Consider the following 17,568-nt stretch of genomic DNA (forward strand, 5'->3'; position numbering starts at 1 on the left):
CCTTCCCAGATCCACAAATTTCCTGGTTGCCTCATCAGATCCCCCAAACCTGCTCAATGCACTGTATAGAAGGCCTAATTGAAGTCTATAAAAAGTGCTATGAATGGTTTATTAAATTCAGCAATACAGTACAATACAATAAATATATGGGGGCCGATCCTGACTCTTATGTGGTGCTCTGGCAACATATATGGGTCCTAAAGGGGTTACTATCACTGGGAGTTAATGAGATCATTACGTGCCTTGTCTCTCAAGCCAAAGAAACTTTACTAGAGCATTAACAAGGAGTTTTCCACCTGAGGATATAAAAACCTCTACTCCTGTAATCACCTCTCCTTTCCTACCTTTCAGCCATTCCATTATTTATTATATATTTTACAGTAATGCCTAGGAGCCCTAGTCACAGAGCAGGACATCATTATGTTGGGCACTCTACGAACACTGAACAAAAAGGCAGTCCCTGCCCCAAAAAAGGAAAATTAAGTATAAAAAAAGAAAGAACAGATGGATTCAGAAAGATTAATGGTGGAGTACAAGGAAACAATGAGATAATATTGGACAGCATGATAGAGTATGCTCGCCAAAACAGTCCTCTTTTTACATTTCATCTAAAGGATGAGCATAGTGCATCTTAATAACATGCAATGGCAAATCTTCAGTACTGACTCAGAAGGAAGAATGACACCTGTGGAATAATTTAAAAAAAACACACCCCACAATTTTTTTGCAGCATACTAATATGTTTCTGGGGGGGGGAACAAACCCTCCCATCTAAGTAGTGATCTAATTCAACAGTGGTTAAGTTTGTATTGTGTGACAGTATTATAGGCACACTTAAGTACAGGTGTTCTTATATGTGTAAGAGAGCTTTCCAACTGCTTATGGCTACAACCATGTACCTTATAGGGGATGTTTTAAGAGATTAAAGATAGGTTCTTAGATTAGAGAACCTATGTTATTCACCATGCTTCATTTTGGAGAGGCTTGATACAATTTCAAGCACAACATGGACATTAAAATAAAATGCATAAATTACTTGTGAGAAAATTTAAATACCCTGCTAATATAAGATTCTTTAGAAAGGGAAGATGGGAACAGAAAACATCAAGTGGTATTAGGGAAACAAAATAATGTTGAATGCTTTATAGATGTGAGTGCGCCTAAAAAAGAAAATACCACAGAGGTCGCCTTCATCAGATCCATCAGGACAATCTCTTCTCCCATTACAGAGCTTCTCAGGCTGTAGGCAGATGGAGGTATCATTAGCACAAGGATATTTTGGTGGTCCACACATATAGCTCTCGCAATTATCCTCATCAGACTGATCGTCACAATCAATATCTCCATCACATAGCCACGCTTTGCTAATGCATCTCCCTTGGAGAAAAGAGACAAACACAAGAAATCAGATGAAAATAAACATAGGAAAACCTATGGTAACATTACAGAGAAATCTATTGTTGTATTACATTTTAGCATTAATGGTCTCTCTTTCTAAATTAACAGAAAGGCTCTAAACAAGCTCAGCTTTGTATTTTAAGTCATCTACATCTAAATAGGCAGCCTTAATTTCTTGACCAATGTCAAACCTAATAGGTTCTATATTCAGTGAAACTGCATGCAGGCAGCTATGCAACCTAAGTAAAATATACTGAATTACAGTTTTATAGGTTGCCCAAAATTGTTACAATATTTCTTCTCCTGCTTTTCTCCCCATTTTCTTTTCTCTCCACCCCCACTCACCCCTAGTAAGAGCAAGGTCTCAATCTGACACTGACTTAAATTAGTAGTTACCATGAACAAAAATACTCTAATAATTATATACAATATGTTTCCATATAATGCCAAAGCAGTAATCATACTTTAAATTTTAGCCAATGATTTTAGTTTATTATCCATGTATTGTGTGATGTTATGATTAATGAACATGATATATATAATTACTGTATGTTAAATAGACTTAAATTGTAGGATTATAGAAGTATAAAATTGATCAGTACTTAGATTGATAATTTATTAGATATCTACGTCAGAAAGGCTGAAACACAAGACCTATAGAGTGAGGCCTTCCAGATTCTAGCTTACCTAATTTAGACTTTGGAGATAAAAAATGCTGACATAAGTTAATGACCAATTAATAACCTGATGCCCTAAGATTATGGGAAAAGTGGTACCAAATGGTAATATTGCGAAAAATTAGCTGGAAGATTAATTTTAAATAATAAAAATACTATAGAGGCACATCTGTTTCCAACATGTGCCTTAGCACAGGATACAAGTTGTGCATCAACGCTAATGAGAATAAAGAGAACCTATACAATCTATAGCATTTGGGATCCCTTATGTTTCTAGGGGACACAGACCAATAAGGGAAAAAAGAGGGTTGACATTTCCATGCACATGGTGCAGAACACAGGTATAGACAGAATTACATTATAGAAAAGGGGGTGTCCAAAGTGGGAAAACTGAGCTTCCTATGGGAGAACTCCAGCAGGAACCATCCCTGTACTCATGGTCAATCCATGAGAGAGCCATCAGACTCTAACACTGTCTAGGAGGATGAGAATATGTTTGTAACTGTAACTGGATGGATATACCTAGGAGTTGTATGTGCTGTGACATTCATAACTTTGTTGGTAACTTTAATAAAAATGATAAAAGATAGTGGACCTTGTTCTCGTGATTGTTTTCGTGTTATTGGCCTATGGTTTCATGTGTTCCTATGAGTTCTAGATCTAAGGCAAGCAGAGAGAATTCTGTTGAACCTGAGACAGAGCTGCCAGAGCCAAACCCTCCATGGGGTAACATCACTGAAATTAACTTTAAATGAAACATTTCTAGCAAATAAAACACTTTCACAAAGTTTTAAATAGGCAATACCCAACTCATTTCCTTCACCGGAAATGACTACACAAGGGAAAAATGTACTCCAGTTTATGCTACACGTGTATGTTAGAAATGTTACAGTTGCAACATTGTCTACTGATAGAGATAGGGTTTGTAACCTCAGAAGTATATGGGTGTGGAAGTGAAGTCACTTGGAGTAAAAACCCGCATCTATATAAATCCATGCCAAAAAACAGATCCCCCACAATTGTTCACATATGCTGACAGTTGCCATCAAGCTCTGATGCCACTTTCTCCAACTATTCATGAGCACATTTCAATCTCCTTTTAATGGTGTTTATGCTAGTCAGACAAGCATTAAACCTGGTAATGTGCTTAGGAATTGTAGTTCTTTATTGAGACAATGCCACCATCCCAGGTTCCTCCTTCTTTCTGCCAGGAAACTCCTCTTTCTCTATCCCCACCACAGTACATGGATTAGTCATGCAGAGGGACTTGCAGAGGTGATGGGAGAGGGAGAGGCGTACAGGCGCCTCCCACCTCTGGCCCCAAATATTTTAAATACTTTTCATTATCAGTTTGTATTTTCAGATAAAATATTTTTAACGGTCAAAAGTTTTAACAACACACATGTAACAGAGTACTGGTCTGCAAGGGCAGGCAGCACATCTGTTTCAGGAACATAGATCCTTTAAGGTTGCTCATTGTTGGGAGTTGTAGTCTTCAGAAAGGGCACATAATGGGAATTGGTCAGCTGACTACGTATCATGGGACTACCTGTTGAAAGCTATATAAAGAAGTACTCCTGACTCAGTCTCAAGAAGATAAGGCTTGAGACAATCTCCCTAGGGATGTGGCAAGAGACCCACACAGTAATCAGGAAAGGTTACCCAGAGAGAAGGTTATATCCTCTCCTCCCAGTTTGCTAAAAACTAGAATGGCCTTTGATGACTGGGATCAAGTGATTTGCTCATTTTAAATCCTTTTATGATAATAAAGCGGGCCTTGGGTAAAGGACTTTGGATTGAACTGCAGTTTGGGCATTATTTTACCTTCCTTAGCTGGTGTTTTCTGCTCATCAACTTACAGCACAGTACTCTGTATGAATGTATACCTTAATGTATATTAGGCAAAGGCAACTAATTCAGATGATATAAGAACAAATTCATACTTTCACTTAAAAATTGGATTATACTAAATCTGATCTTTCTTGAGGTTTGAAAAGAATTGAGTTCATGTTTGTTTTTCTCTGATCTTCCGGGTTTTTCCAAGACCACAACCATAAATAGCAAAATACAATGAGAGTCAGTCTCATGATTAAGGCACCAGACTGGGATTCAGGAGTTCTGGCTTCAATTTCCAGTTCTGCTACAGACTTCCTGGGTGACCCTGTGCAAATGGTGAAAGACCCACCATTTAAATGTTATAAAACTACACAAAGCACTCATGAACATCCTGTACTAAATAGGAATAACCCCAAAATATTAAAATACCTATACATTTAAAAGCAATTTAATATTTATTTATGCTTACCAATCCTGAATTACACATAAAAGAGCATGGCAAAAGGTACATTACCAAGGGGATATTTCACTGTGGGGTAACAGTATAGAGTACAAAGAATTAGGAGCTGGATCTGGAGGATGCTGAGCACTTTTGAAAGGTGCTGAGCACCTCCAATTCCTATTGATTTTAATGGAAGTTCAGGGTGCGGTGCACCTCATAAAAATGCCAGCATCTTCTAATTGGAGCCCAAAGCACATCCATCATTCCACGGACAACAAAGGGAACTGTAATCCTTATTCCTCCCAAACTGAAAAAATGAACAACTTTGTTTCTACCTACTCACTTACAGTTACACAAATAAATAATAAATAAGATAGAGCAACCACGAAACAAAGTTGTATGCATAAACTTAAATACGTACATTCAATCAAAAGTGCTTCTAGAGAACTTCCTTCTTCATCTTTACCTTGAAAAGAACACTGGAATTTAAATACCATCACAAAGACAGAAGCAGCAAAGAAAATAATGGAAAATGTTTGTGCCATGCAAATTGGCCATATCCCAAAATAAATTGATGTTGATTCCAGTACAGCCTCTAACCTCTATTTCAATCTGTTTTATAGATACAGCCGCTTAGAGAACAAACTTGTTTACTTGACTTCTTTTCATGTTAATGAAAGAAGATATATTCTATAACACAGGATTCCTCTTCAATTGTGATAGGTTTGACATATCTTATTAAATAAAAGAATATACTTATGTGAACAAATTAATTTTGTCCAGATTTAAATGAGGCACATATATTTATGCCTATATTGATGTCATTATTTCAAATTATTGCCCTTGCATGAGACATACATTTTTATTTTCCAGACACCTTTTCTAGTACAAGAGCTGCATCAATTCATATGCATATATCTACTGTTTTCCATATCTCTTATACACATGAAGATAGAGGTATTGTCTGCAATGTACACAATAAAAAGGCCTCAAATAATTGGCATAGGTATGTCGGAAAGCTTGATCCAAATGCATTTTCTAGTGGTTTTGATTGTCTATGAAAATTAGCAATTCTAAACAGAGACTTAACATTTACATACTGTTTGGTATGTGGAGCATAGGAAGCCTTTGGTTGTATTGTTTACTGAACTGCAAGATGACAGTTTTCTACTAGTATCTAAAATACTGGTGTCCTCCCATTCTACACTAGAGGTTCCCATTGAAATTAGGGAGTGTTTTCTCCCCTCAACTCGTCAGGAGTAGGCTTTATTCAATGACTGCAATGGGTCATCTTGTTTGTTTGTTTCAATATAGTCATTTTAAGCTACTTCATTTCAAGGAGAGTGGGAGGAGAGAGCAATGTTGTTATTTAAAGGTTTTCCCAAAAGCAATAATTTGTTCACCCACATCAAGTGTGCCTCTTGGCTATTACGGCAGGAGAGGCCATTACAATTCCCAAATGGGATAACTATTATTGCAGATCGCAGAAAGAACAATGTGTTCTATATCACCATCTAAAAGACTGGCCCCAGTCTGAATGGGGCATTTGGATACTTATACTACTGTAGTATAAATAATAATTACACACAAAAATATATATTAAAAAATGTTACGGTTGAAAAGTTAAGAAATGCCAACATTAAGGTTGCCTGTTCAACTTTACTTCAGCATCATTTAATTATATCATCACATACTATTTTTTCCCCAGTGTTTCAAGCTGGGTACTCAGAGGAAATCACCATTAAGAGCCAGCAGCACTTGACTTTGCAATGCTGACATTTTTTTAACTTAAAAAAAAAAGCCAACTGAAAAAAAATTGTGTGAAACCATATTGAAACTCACAGGGGTCATTAGCAGAGTGGGTATCTACAGGCCATCTGCACAGACCTCTGCCAATTAAGCTAATGGAGTAACTGGTAGCAGTAGCAGGCTGTTATTCTCTAGGTGGGTCAGCCACTAGAGCGGGATGAGACACACTCTTTGGAAGTGAATTTCCTAGATATGTACTAACTCTCCGTAGAACATCGAAATTCAGCAAATTAGGGCTCAATTCCAGGTTCTGGAAAGGATTGCTCTAGTGGTCACAGACCTTCTTCCCCCATCCTCTCCAACCTGTCCTTGTCCCAGTAGTAGCCTTTTCCCAACTCTCATCCCTGATTCCTCAGCCCAGTATTCTCCCCAGCTCAGCCTAGCACTATCCTATGCCCAGTCTCCTTGCCACTATCTTCCTTCAGGCTCCAACCTCAGTTCCCACATTACCAGTCTCCTCTCTGCCTCTGAAACTCCTTACCAGCTGTCTCCATTTCTACCTCCCAGTGCCAGTATCTTTGCCCAGGCAGTTCCTGTCTCACCCACTGAGGTACCTGTCCCAAACTATTCTCTCTGCTGCCCTTTCCTCCCCACATCCAGCTCTTGTCTCCTCTGCATTCTGATCAGGCTGCTTCTGCTCTCTCTCTCTCTCCCCATATGTCATAAAAATAAAGGGAAGGGTAACCACCTTTCTGAAAACAGTGCTATAAAATCCCTCCTGGCCAGAGGCAAAACTCTTTCACCTGTAAAGCATTAAGAAGCTAAAATAACCTCGCTGGCACCTGACCAAAATGACCAATGAGGAGACAAGATACTTTCAAAGCTGGAGGGGGGAACAAAGGGTCTGTCTCTCTGTGTGATGCTTTTGCCAGGAACAAATCAAGAATGCAGTCTCAGAAACTCTGTTAAATTAGTAAGTAATCTAGTTAGAAATGCGTTAGATTTCCTTTTGTTTAATGGCTGGTAAAATACGCTGTGCTGAATGGAATGTATATTCCTGTTTTTGTGTCTTTTTGTATTTTAAGGTTTTGCCTAGAGGGATTCTCTTTGTTTTGAATCTGATTACCCTATAAGATATTTACCATCCTGATTTTACGGAGGTGATTCTTTTACCTTTTCTTTAATTAAAATTCTTCTTTTAAGAAACTGATTGATTTTTCATTGTTCTTAAGATCCAAGAGTTTGGGTCTGTGTTCACCTGTACAAATTGGTGAGAATTTTTATCAAGCCTTCCCCAGGAAAGGGACTGTAGGGCTTGGGGGGATATTTTTGGGGAAGACGTCTCCAAGTGGGCTCTATCCCTGTTCTTTGTTTAAAACGCTTGGTGGTTGCAGCATAGGGTTCAAGGACAAGGCAAAGTTTGTACCTTGGGGAAGTTTTTAACCTAAGCTGGTAAGAATAAGCTTAGGGGGTCTTTCATGCAGGTCCCCAAATCTGTACACTAGAGTTCAGAGTGGGGAAGGAACCTTGACACCATATTATACATAATGGAATCAAGATCTCAACAGAGACAGTGTCACTGCTATCAGTTCATGTGTCAGACACTACAGCATTTGGGAGAAGCTATTGAAGGGAAAATCCTGCTCAGCTCCTGAGGTACAACATGCCTTGTACAAACAAAAGGTAATTTGGTTGAATTTCCACAAGGAAAGCAAAAGGCATGTCCATGACACTATATATATATATCAACCCAAGCAGTTAAAGCTTAGCAAAGTTATAAAAAACTTAAAACAGTCTTATTATATAAAAAGTATTGGGCAGCTTTAACTACAGGTGACACAACCAGCACCAACTATAATAATGTAATTACGGAATTCAATCAGTATTCCCTCAATAACATGGTATATTTTAAGGAGGCAAAGAGGTGATTCACTATTTATGGTGTTCATCAAAATAGCACTGACAATAAAATGTAGTTGAAGATGGATGAAGAAGGAAAGGACAGTATAAAAAATGTTAAACTAAATGATACAGGATACTATGTTCAATAATACCTCAACCTTATGAGAGGGGTACCCTTGTAATATGACCAAGATTAGTTAGATTTTTTTTCTACTTGCAGCATAAGGTATGGACATGAAAGGTCAAAATCAATTGAGATAAACTGTAACAGGTATATCCAACTCCAAATATGTAATATTTATTAATGAATGCAAATAAATTATTTCTTTATAATTTCTTCTTCCTCAATTTCATTGTCTTTTTACCTGTGCTACTACAAAAAGAATTCCAGCTTTCTAGAAAAATTAGCATAGCTCCACCCTCACAAATCAAATTATTGGCCTTAAAGAAGGACTTTCAAATTTGAATCTATTCATCTAGCATGTGTTTTCCTTACCCATTTGGTTAATTATATAAGAAATACTGGGCTATATATCACTCGAAGCTGCCAAGTGTCATGCATCTCATGTGACACATTCCTGCAGCCTTGTCATACATGACCACAATCCAACTTAAGTGTCAGGCATTCAGCTGAGTTATGGACAGGTAGCAGGGAATGCCCTGAAGTTGTTCCTCCAGGCCACCAGACAGTAAAGCAGGGCTTTAGCAGCATGAGAAAAGATGGGAAGAGAACATTCTGGCTATTAATACACATCCTCTGATCCCACAACCTATCAGCTTCACCCCCCCCAATAGACCAGCTGCCCCAGTTTCCCCCATTCAGTGGCCCCAGTGCAGAAGTGACAAGTTTTTGTGCAGCAATATTTATCAAATTTCTTGACGGCGAGAAAAAAGATGTTGATTTTCCTCTAAGTCAGCAGCAACAGATGTGGGGAACACAAGGGGCTACCCAACACTTTTTAACAAAACTCATTCTTGCACTAAACATCATTCAAGAAGCTCCACAAAATTTTGCAGCTGTGTATCACCCCCTTCCACAGAATAAGCCATGAAACAAGAACATTTATTCTGGAATCTCTGCATCTATGTGGGAACTCTCGTTCCTGATGCATCTTCCATTTTGGATAAGGGATTTATCAGCATGCAAAGAGAGCAGGCTGCACATCACCCTCTCTCACCATCTACATCATTCAGTTGCACCACCATTGGTCAGAAAATCCCATGCATTTTAAGATATTTGCACAAAAGGCTGGCCTCTCCATTTTTCCATACATGGCTCTCCAATACTCTGGAAACATGGCTCCCTCCAGAATGATAGTGCCACTGATTCCATAGTTGTCTCTCCAAGGAAAAGTATAGAGCAAAAATTAAGGCTGAAAGTGTCAGAATCAACTCCTGCAGGGATTTCCAAGGGCAATACCATGGGTTTACCACAGAATGACGACTTCCAGACAGATGCTTTTGCCACCCCCTCCAAAAAGTATAAAACATGGAGTCCCAGCAGTATGGTGTTTTTATATAGGTTCAAGATTTTATCTTATAAGTATTTTCATTTAACGTTTGCTTTTCCTTATAAGGCCTGAGAGAAGCTGAGTGCTCACAATCCTCTTTAAAGTCAATGAGAGTTTTCATTGCTCATCGTCTTTAAGTGCACCAGCTTTTGTTTTCTCATATTTCAGTGTTCATGCAATTTAATCAGGAAGATAATATATTTACATTGTTTCTTATTACACAATTAAAGAAAGGTTTAAAGTCCAGTGAGAATAAAGAGAAATTATGGTTTGAGTTCTACGTTTGGTTACACCAATGCACCCCCATTAAAGTAACTTGCTGACGGTTACACAATGCCTCAATCCCTCTATCGCCAAGTTCTCTTCTCTAGCACCACACTGCAAGGATTGTGTGTGTATGTGTATACACATAACTGAAGATAAATGAAAGACTAGTAAAGCTTACATTTGAAATAAGTGGCTGACCTCTAAAAGTTTGGGAAATATATGCCTCCAAAGTGATTTTTTTAAGTTTAAAAGTCTACAAGGTAATTAACTAAGGAGCAAACTGAAGGGGAAAAAATCCAGAGAAAACAATAGCACTTCTAAATGGGATATTTGTGTTTTAAGACAAAAGTTCTACTGGAAGGTTTTTTTTTTTAAGTGTATATAACTGCATGACCAGTAACAACAGGCCTGATCCTGTTCCCAAAGTCAATGCCAAAAATTCCTTAGGATCATTGGCAGCAGGATTGAAACCAACACTCTGAAACAGTTACATATGTAAAGTGAGAGCATTCAAATGTCATGATTCATTATGTAAACTGCTCAGATCCCATCCCAGGTTCAGCACTATACAAATGGCTAAATGCATAAAGTGGGATGACTGACATTGCACTGAGGAAATTACACACTACCAGAGACAGGTACTGGATTTGATGGACCAGTGATTGGATCTGGCATGGCATGTTTTATGCTTCCTCTATTAGTATCTCCCTTTTTATCTAATTTTGAGATGTAAGTAAAGTTTCTAACAACAAATACCAGTTTTTTATTAATTTCACATAGTTGTATTCCTTATTAAGGTATAGTCACTAAGAGCAATGTTTTAATTGTTTTGTTGAGATGACGTAATTAACTTTTTTAAAAAATACATTTAAGACCTGATTTCTGTACATAGTTCAAAAAGCCAAATGGCAGTACATTTAAAAGAAAACCTAAAAGGGATTACATATAATTCTGAATCTCTGCCCAACATTATGCTGCAGCTCCAGATTAAATATAATCCAGTATCTATACAACATTAAAATGTTTTTGAATAGGGTTGGATGTGAACAGACTATTACACTACTCCAATTCAGATGTTACAAAGGTCTTAAAGACTGGATACTAAAATGCTAATTAAAATATCTATTTTCTAACTATCTCTTGGTTTATCATTTACTTTAAAGATATATTGTATTCTCAAATTAAGAAAACTTGAAATAGCAGCTTTGAAATGGATTCCATAAAGAAAGATACAATGGTGATTTACTCCTTAATTGGATATTCCTGAGAAAAATGCTCTAGATCAGGTTTGGTTTTGTTTCAAAGTATCTTTAAACATTAGATAAATGACAAACATACTTTAACAATTAAGCAATATTATTGCTTAAATAAATGTATATAATCATAAAGTACCCTCCTTGGTTGCAAAAAGCTGTGCCAAATTCATTGTAAGGGCTCTATTAGTTGTAAATCAACATGTTTTAATAACATGTTTTAATGGTTATATCAACCAATGAGACTGCATCTTTCTTTAGAAAATAACTGAAGTTCAAATAGAAATGTTTATTTAAACCATGATTTAAAATTGCCTTGATTTAAATCAATCCTCCCTGATTTTAATATGTTTTCCTTACATGCTATAGTTTCAATTCCGTATCACTGTCAATCTATTTTCCTTATTCTATTTTAAGAAATTTGCATGTAGTTAGTCAGATGGGAAATGCAAGCAAAAGCATGAACTGTGAACTAGAAATACATTTAACTTTTTATTCTGATTCACACACACACACCACATTTTACACCTGCTGCTTATGTAATCTTGAAAACCATTAATTTTATACCATGACTAAAAATAAAGTCAAAGATAAAATAAAAATAAGCCAAAGAAAGTGTATCAGTGCTTTCTCTGGGCAAGCATCAGCTGTGCACTACTAGACAAAAAGTATGTATTATGTGTAGTATTTTAGAGCTAGTGGAAGAGTCATACCTCAAAGACCCTTCTAAATTCCCTAGTGAATATCCATGTATTGGAAGCTACTTAGGAAAGCTCTCACTTCCCTGAGGCAAATCTTTGGATGTTCCCTCAGCACTATGAATAATCCACTTAAATTGGCTGAACTGCCTCTTTATTGTTTGCTTGTTTAAAGACTTCACTGACACATTAGTATGATCAAGATTTAGTCAGGAATTTAGTCAGATCATAGTAAAACACCTATTTATGGAGTTTATAATTTGGTAAGTAGTAGTAGTTCCAGGATAAAAAATGACAGAAAAGGAGCTACATTTCTTCACATTTTTTCAGTGTGACATAACATCCACATACAGTAATTTAAATTTCTCATATATGTAGTTTTATATATACAAAAAATTAGGAAATTAACAGTCCAGACTCATGAAACAAACACCACATGAGTGCGATAAAACATTGAAAGTAGAGATTGCATGTAATCAACCCCTAGAAATAGAGAACAATACCAAGTTAAAATTTAATCCTTAAAAATCCTAAAATAGAAGATAGAAAAATCATATTAAAAGGCTCCCTTAATTCCTCAAAAATAGTGGTCAAGATTTAAAAAAAAAAAACTAAACAATTCAATTTAGTTCTAGTTTTTTGGGATTTCTTTTTTAAAAGACCAGAGTTGAGGGAACTAAAAAGTTCTATAACATCTTGTCTATACCAGAGATCTAAGCCATAAGTAATTGAATTGGTTGTATTGAACAGGTCTAGGCACACAGTTTAGTGCAGTCACATTAGCCAGACTAAATCAGTTTAAGTTTTACCTCTGTGCATATCAGAGCTATCCCTAACTCTTTAGTCACAATACTCTCTCTCCCACAATTCCCACTTCAGCTTTCAGAAGCAGTTCATCCTGAGAGATTCAGCAAGGTCATCAGTGCATTGTACAGTAGTGAGAAGACTAATTGAACTATTTCACCTTTTCTACATCCACAATGGCATTAAACTAGGTAAGCTTTAACAGGAAAGCCTGCTGGAAAAATAGTCTATTGTAATTGGTTATTAGAACATTTGTGAACTGTTTTGTAGACTGTATGGGATGTTTCTGTATGTGGATGCAATGTCTTCTACAAATATCCCAGGGTATTTAATCAGTTTAATTTATTTACTAGAGAACAGCCTACAAAATTAAATGACATAAATATAAAAGTGGTGGTATTATGTTCATGCATTTAAAGCACATAAACCATGGATAATGCTTGGAATTCAAAACAAGCAATTTACAAATATTGGACTGTAGTTTATTATCATAACTACTACAGCTCCTCACCCCCATACAAACCATGCCTGTATTGTCCCCTCTCCTGCCTAAAGCTTCCTGCCGCCTCCCCCAAATCCTTCCCTCTATGAGATCTTTTTAAACCCCTGCTTTATCATCTCTGTCTCACTGTCCTGTTTGGGAATTTTCCACTCTCCACTTCAGCACCCCCATGCACGGACATTTGGTCACACTGGTTTTCTAACTCTGGAACCATCCTTAGCATACCTGTTGTACAGAGCACAGCTGTTAAATTTAATGACTCTTCATTTTCCCTAGGACTCTTCATTGTCCCTAGGCTGATGATTACCATGCTAAAGGCAATGTTAGCAAATGGTGAATTTCAAATGCACAGAGACATTCAACATATACAGTATTTTATAATAACTTCATACACATCATCTAGAACTCATAAGTTGTACAGATTCCCAAATCAGAGTTACATCATACCCACAAATTAAAAGATGTAAAGTCACTGTGAATTACTGTATAATTGTATATTTGTTATTGTTTAAAATGCCTGCTTGTAAAATGGAAGTGCCTGCCAGAAATGGGCTCAAATACCATTTATAGCCCTGTCTGCTTTCAGCATTTTATTTAACATGCTTAATTGTGGCCAGCAGGCATGTTTAAGACATGTTGCATCTCTCAACACCCCATGGCCATGTAGTTTCCACAGTGTTTGCTTGCTCACAGCATTTTTATCTTTTATTTAGAGCATTTAATTGGCAGCAATAGAAATAATAAAATACCTCAATTAAGCTATTTCAATAGAATGTTAATATTTCAAAACAGACTCAATCCTGTGGGAAAAGATACTGAAACCTGTAACCAGTTTCTTTGAGTGGAATGGCGGACTGTGTTATACTGAGTCTCCCATTCCCAACATTACCAAACAGCTCTGTGCCTAGTAATAAGCATATACACCACTTAATCACAGTCCATTCTCCTCTGCCAATTCAATCAATATCTCTGAGATCAGTCCCCAGAAGACCATAGTTAAAACAGACTAGCAGATTTAGTAACTCCCACACCTCCCCAAAAAAATCATCCTCTGGAACCATAACACAGATAGTTCAGGATTAAGGACCTGCTCAAAAAGAATTAAAATGCTAGGCGCAATGCTGAGTAATGCAAAGTATGCAGGAACGTCAGCCCCCACAGGAACACATCCTACCTCTGAGATACCCCTTAAGACACAGTTCCTTTGTTGCTCCTGGTTGGGCTGAGGGCAGTAAGTTGCTACAGCCCCTAACAGGATGAAGTAATAATCCTCCCTGAGTGTCCAGCCAGCAATGCTGGATGGAACAAGGAGAGCGATGGACGGGTGAGCCACTATTCTGATCCTCCGCACCCAGTTACTTAGAAGAAAGACCATCTTAGGCACAGCCCCATCTCTCTCCACAGTGCCCAAAGTCATTATCTAGACAACACTAATGGAGCCATGCAAGGAAGTGTGTTGAGGCCTTTAATAGAACTACTCACATACTTAAGCACCTGAATGTCTCTGCAGGATTGACGCTTTTCTGTGTAAGTTGTACCCCTTTCACCAGCCCTTCACCATTTAGTTTTGTTTGTTGATTTTAGTTTTGTTGGTTTGAATGTTTTAAATTTAACTTCTTCAGAATAGGGATGGTGTATTCCTATTATATATGTCTGTATATCATGTAGCATATTGTGGACACTACTGTCGTACACATAATAAAAAAAGTTTATTTTAAATGGCCTTGAGAAAGAAAAAATTGAATTGGAGCAAACAATAATGTACCTGTATTCTTGCAGGAAAACTTGGTTCTCTCATCGCACAAGCGTATAGTTCCATTACAGCCCTTTTCATCACTGCCGTCTTCACAATCCTTTTCTCCATCGCAGCGCCACAACACAGGAACACAATTCCCATCAGGGTTACACTGAAATTCTTTCTCATTGCATCCTCCAGGAGAGGGAGTTTCTTAGATAAAATAATCAAGAGACAAGATTAACTATATTGAATAGCTTGTTCACAATAAGAAAAGGAGTACTTGTGGCACCTTAGAGACTAACAAATTTATTAGAGCATAAGCTTTCGTGAGCTACAGCTCACTTCACGAAAGCTTATGCTCTAATAAATTTGTTAGTCTCTAAGGTGCCACAAGTACTCCTTTTCTTTTTGTGAATACAGACTAACACGGCTGCTACTCTGAAACTTGTTCACAATGTTTCTTTTTTCTATCACCAGGTATATATGAAGAAATTAGTTTATATAAACACAGCAGTACAGCTGTCTCGTTTGCTCAGTTAAATTTGACAATTTGTGCTGAATAACAGGAACAGCCAGTGTTGTTGTTTTTTTCAACTGAAACAAGTATCTCCTCTGTCACTCCATATACCTAAAGAAAAAGTTACACATCGTCAGAGAAAGAGAAACACAGAGTGCATACATAACCAGTAATTTAATTAAAACAAATGGAATTACTCAGTCTATGAAATATTTTATGAGCATGGACCACAAATTTATAAAATGAGTCTTTAGGGATCAGAGCTTTAGGGCTTTGGTTGATCCTTTCATTTAGAAATTGTTTCATCCCACAGTAAATGGTTAGGGAAATCAGCTCTACAGTAATCAGGGGAATGAAGGCCAAGATATCTAAATGCATCTAGTGATTGTGGGTGACTTAATTTTTGAACACCCAATACCAGTGCCTCACAAAATATCACTACTCACTTTTGAAAATCTTGGCTGAAACGTTGAAAAGAAATATGGAAATTGTTCAATTAGAGACCGTTTACAATATGGAACCCTGAATTCAGAGCTCAAGAAGACGTCACATTTAAGCACATCTCAATTTAATAAGAAAGTTTGCAGGCATTTATTTTCAAGTGGTTTTCAGGAGAACGGGCCAGATCCCTGGTCATAGATAAGCCCCGTTTGCACAGCTAGATCTGCCTAAAAGGGATTTAAAGCTGCTTCAATGAGAAAGATGAGGATTCTTCTGCAGCACAGTGAAATCCTCAGCTCACAAGCTGACACATCTAGTTTTAATTTTGCATTGGCCTAGTACAGGGATCGGCAACCATTCGCATGCCGCCCGCCAGGGTAAGCCCCCTGGTGGGCTGTGCCGGTTTGTTTACCTGCTGCGTTCGCAGGTTTGGCTGATCGCAGCTCCCACTCGTTGCGGTTCGCTGCTCCATGCCAATGGGGGCTGCAGGAAGTGGCGCAGGCCGAGGGTGCTGGCTGCCGCTTCCCACAGCCCACATTGGCCTGGAACAGCAAACAACGGCCAGTGGGAGCTGTGATTGGCTGAACCTGAGGACACGGCAGGTAAACAAACCAGCCCAGAACGCCAGGGGGCTTACCCTGGCGGGCAGGGTGCAGAAGGTTGCCAATCCCTGGCCTAGTAGATGTTCTGCTAGGGATGGCATTGGAAAACAATGTGATCTAACATAGCTGGACAAGCAGAATGGTCCCTGGGCGATGCCTCTAGTTGGCATAAGTTAGAAAAGCCATGCAACTGCTCTAACATGCACCATGGGCCAGTTCACCCCTCAGCTACCTCCAAGGATCCTGAAGGTACAAAAGGTGACAGTTATCTTGGCCTTTCCCCACTCAGCTATACTGAACATGAGCTCTGTATAGTTGAGGATTCAGACCCATATGTATTGAAGCACAGAAATTATGTGATAAGACTTCATTTGGATTAGCCACATGCTTAACATTAAGCAGCCTGGATTTCTACATAGAGTGCTTTCGCCGACGTGCACGAGCTGAAATTGTGAAAAAGCAGCATCGCTTACCCCATAACCTCAGCCATGCAGAACACAGTGCCATCCACAGCCTTAGAAAAAACTCTGACATCATAATCAAAAAGGCTGACAAAGGAGGTGCTGTCGTCATCATGAATAGGTCGGAGTATGAACAAGAGGCTACTAGGCAGCTCTCCAACACCACTTTCTACAAGCCATTACCCTCTGATCCCACTGAGAGTTACCAAAAGAAACTACAGCATTTGCTCAAGAAACTCCCTGAAATATCACAAGAACAAATCCGCACAGACACATCCCTGGAGCCAGGACCTGGGGTATTCTATCTGCTACCCAAGATCCATAAACCTGGAAATCCTGGACGCCCCATCATCTCAGGCATTGGCACCCTGACAGCAGGATTGTCTGGCTATGTAGACTCCCTCCTCAGGCCCTTCGTTACCAGCACTCCCAGCTATCTTCGAGACACCACTGACTTCCTGAGGAAACTACAGTCCATTGGTGATCTTCCTAAAAACACCATCCTAGCCACTATGGATGTAGTAGCCCTCTACACCAACATTCCACACAAAGATGGACTACAAGCCATCAGGAACAGTATCCCCGATACTGTCACGGCTAACCTGGTGGCTGAACTTTGTGACTTTGTCCTCACCCATAACTATTTCACATTTGGGGACAATGTATACCTTCAAATCAGCGGCACTGCGATGGGTACCCGCATGGCCCCACAGTATGCCAACATTTTTATGGCTGACTTAGAACAACGTTTCCTCAGCTCTCGTCCCCTA

At 38.3% G+C, this 17,568-nt stretch overlaps 1 protein-coding gene across 1 annotated transcript in view; it reads right to left on the minus strand.

The window, feature by feature from the left end:
- Positions 1-17,568, minus strand: part of LRP1B (LDL receptor related protein 1B) — a 1,336,604-nt gene that overhangs the window by 520,587 nt on the left and 798,449 nt on the right. The window contains exons 21-22 of the mRNA XM_043505072.1: positions 14,805-14,987; positions 1,177-1,377 (exon numbers count right to left, since the gene is read on the minus strand). Coding sequence (XP_043361007.1) covers positions 1,177-1,377; positions 14,805-14,987 — 384 coding nt within the window. The remainder of the gene's footprint in view (positions 1-1,176; positions 1,378-14,804; positions 14,988-17,568) is intronic.

The sequence above is a fragment of the Dermochelys coriacea genome, chromosome 11, assembly GCF_009764565.3.
Source record: "Dermochelys coriacea isolate rDerCor1 chromosome 11, rDerCor1.pri.v4, whole genome shotgun sequence".
NCBI classification, from domain to species: Eukaryota; Metazoa; Chordata; order Testudines; family Dermochelyidae; genus Dermochelys; species Dermochelys coriacea.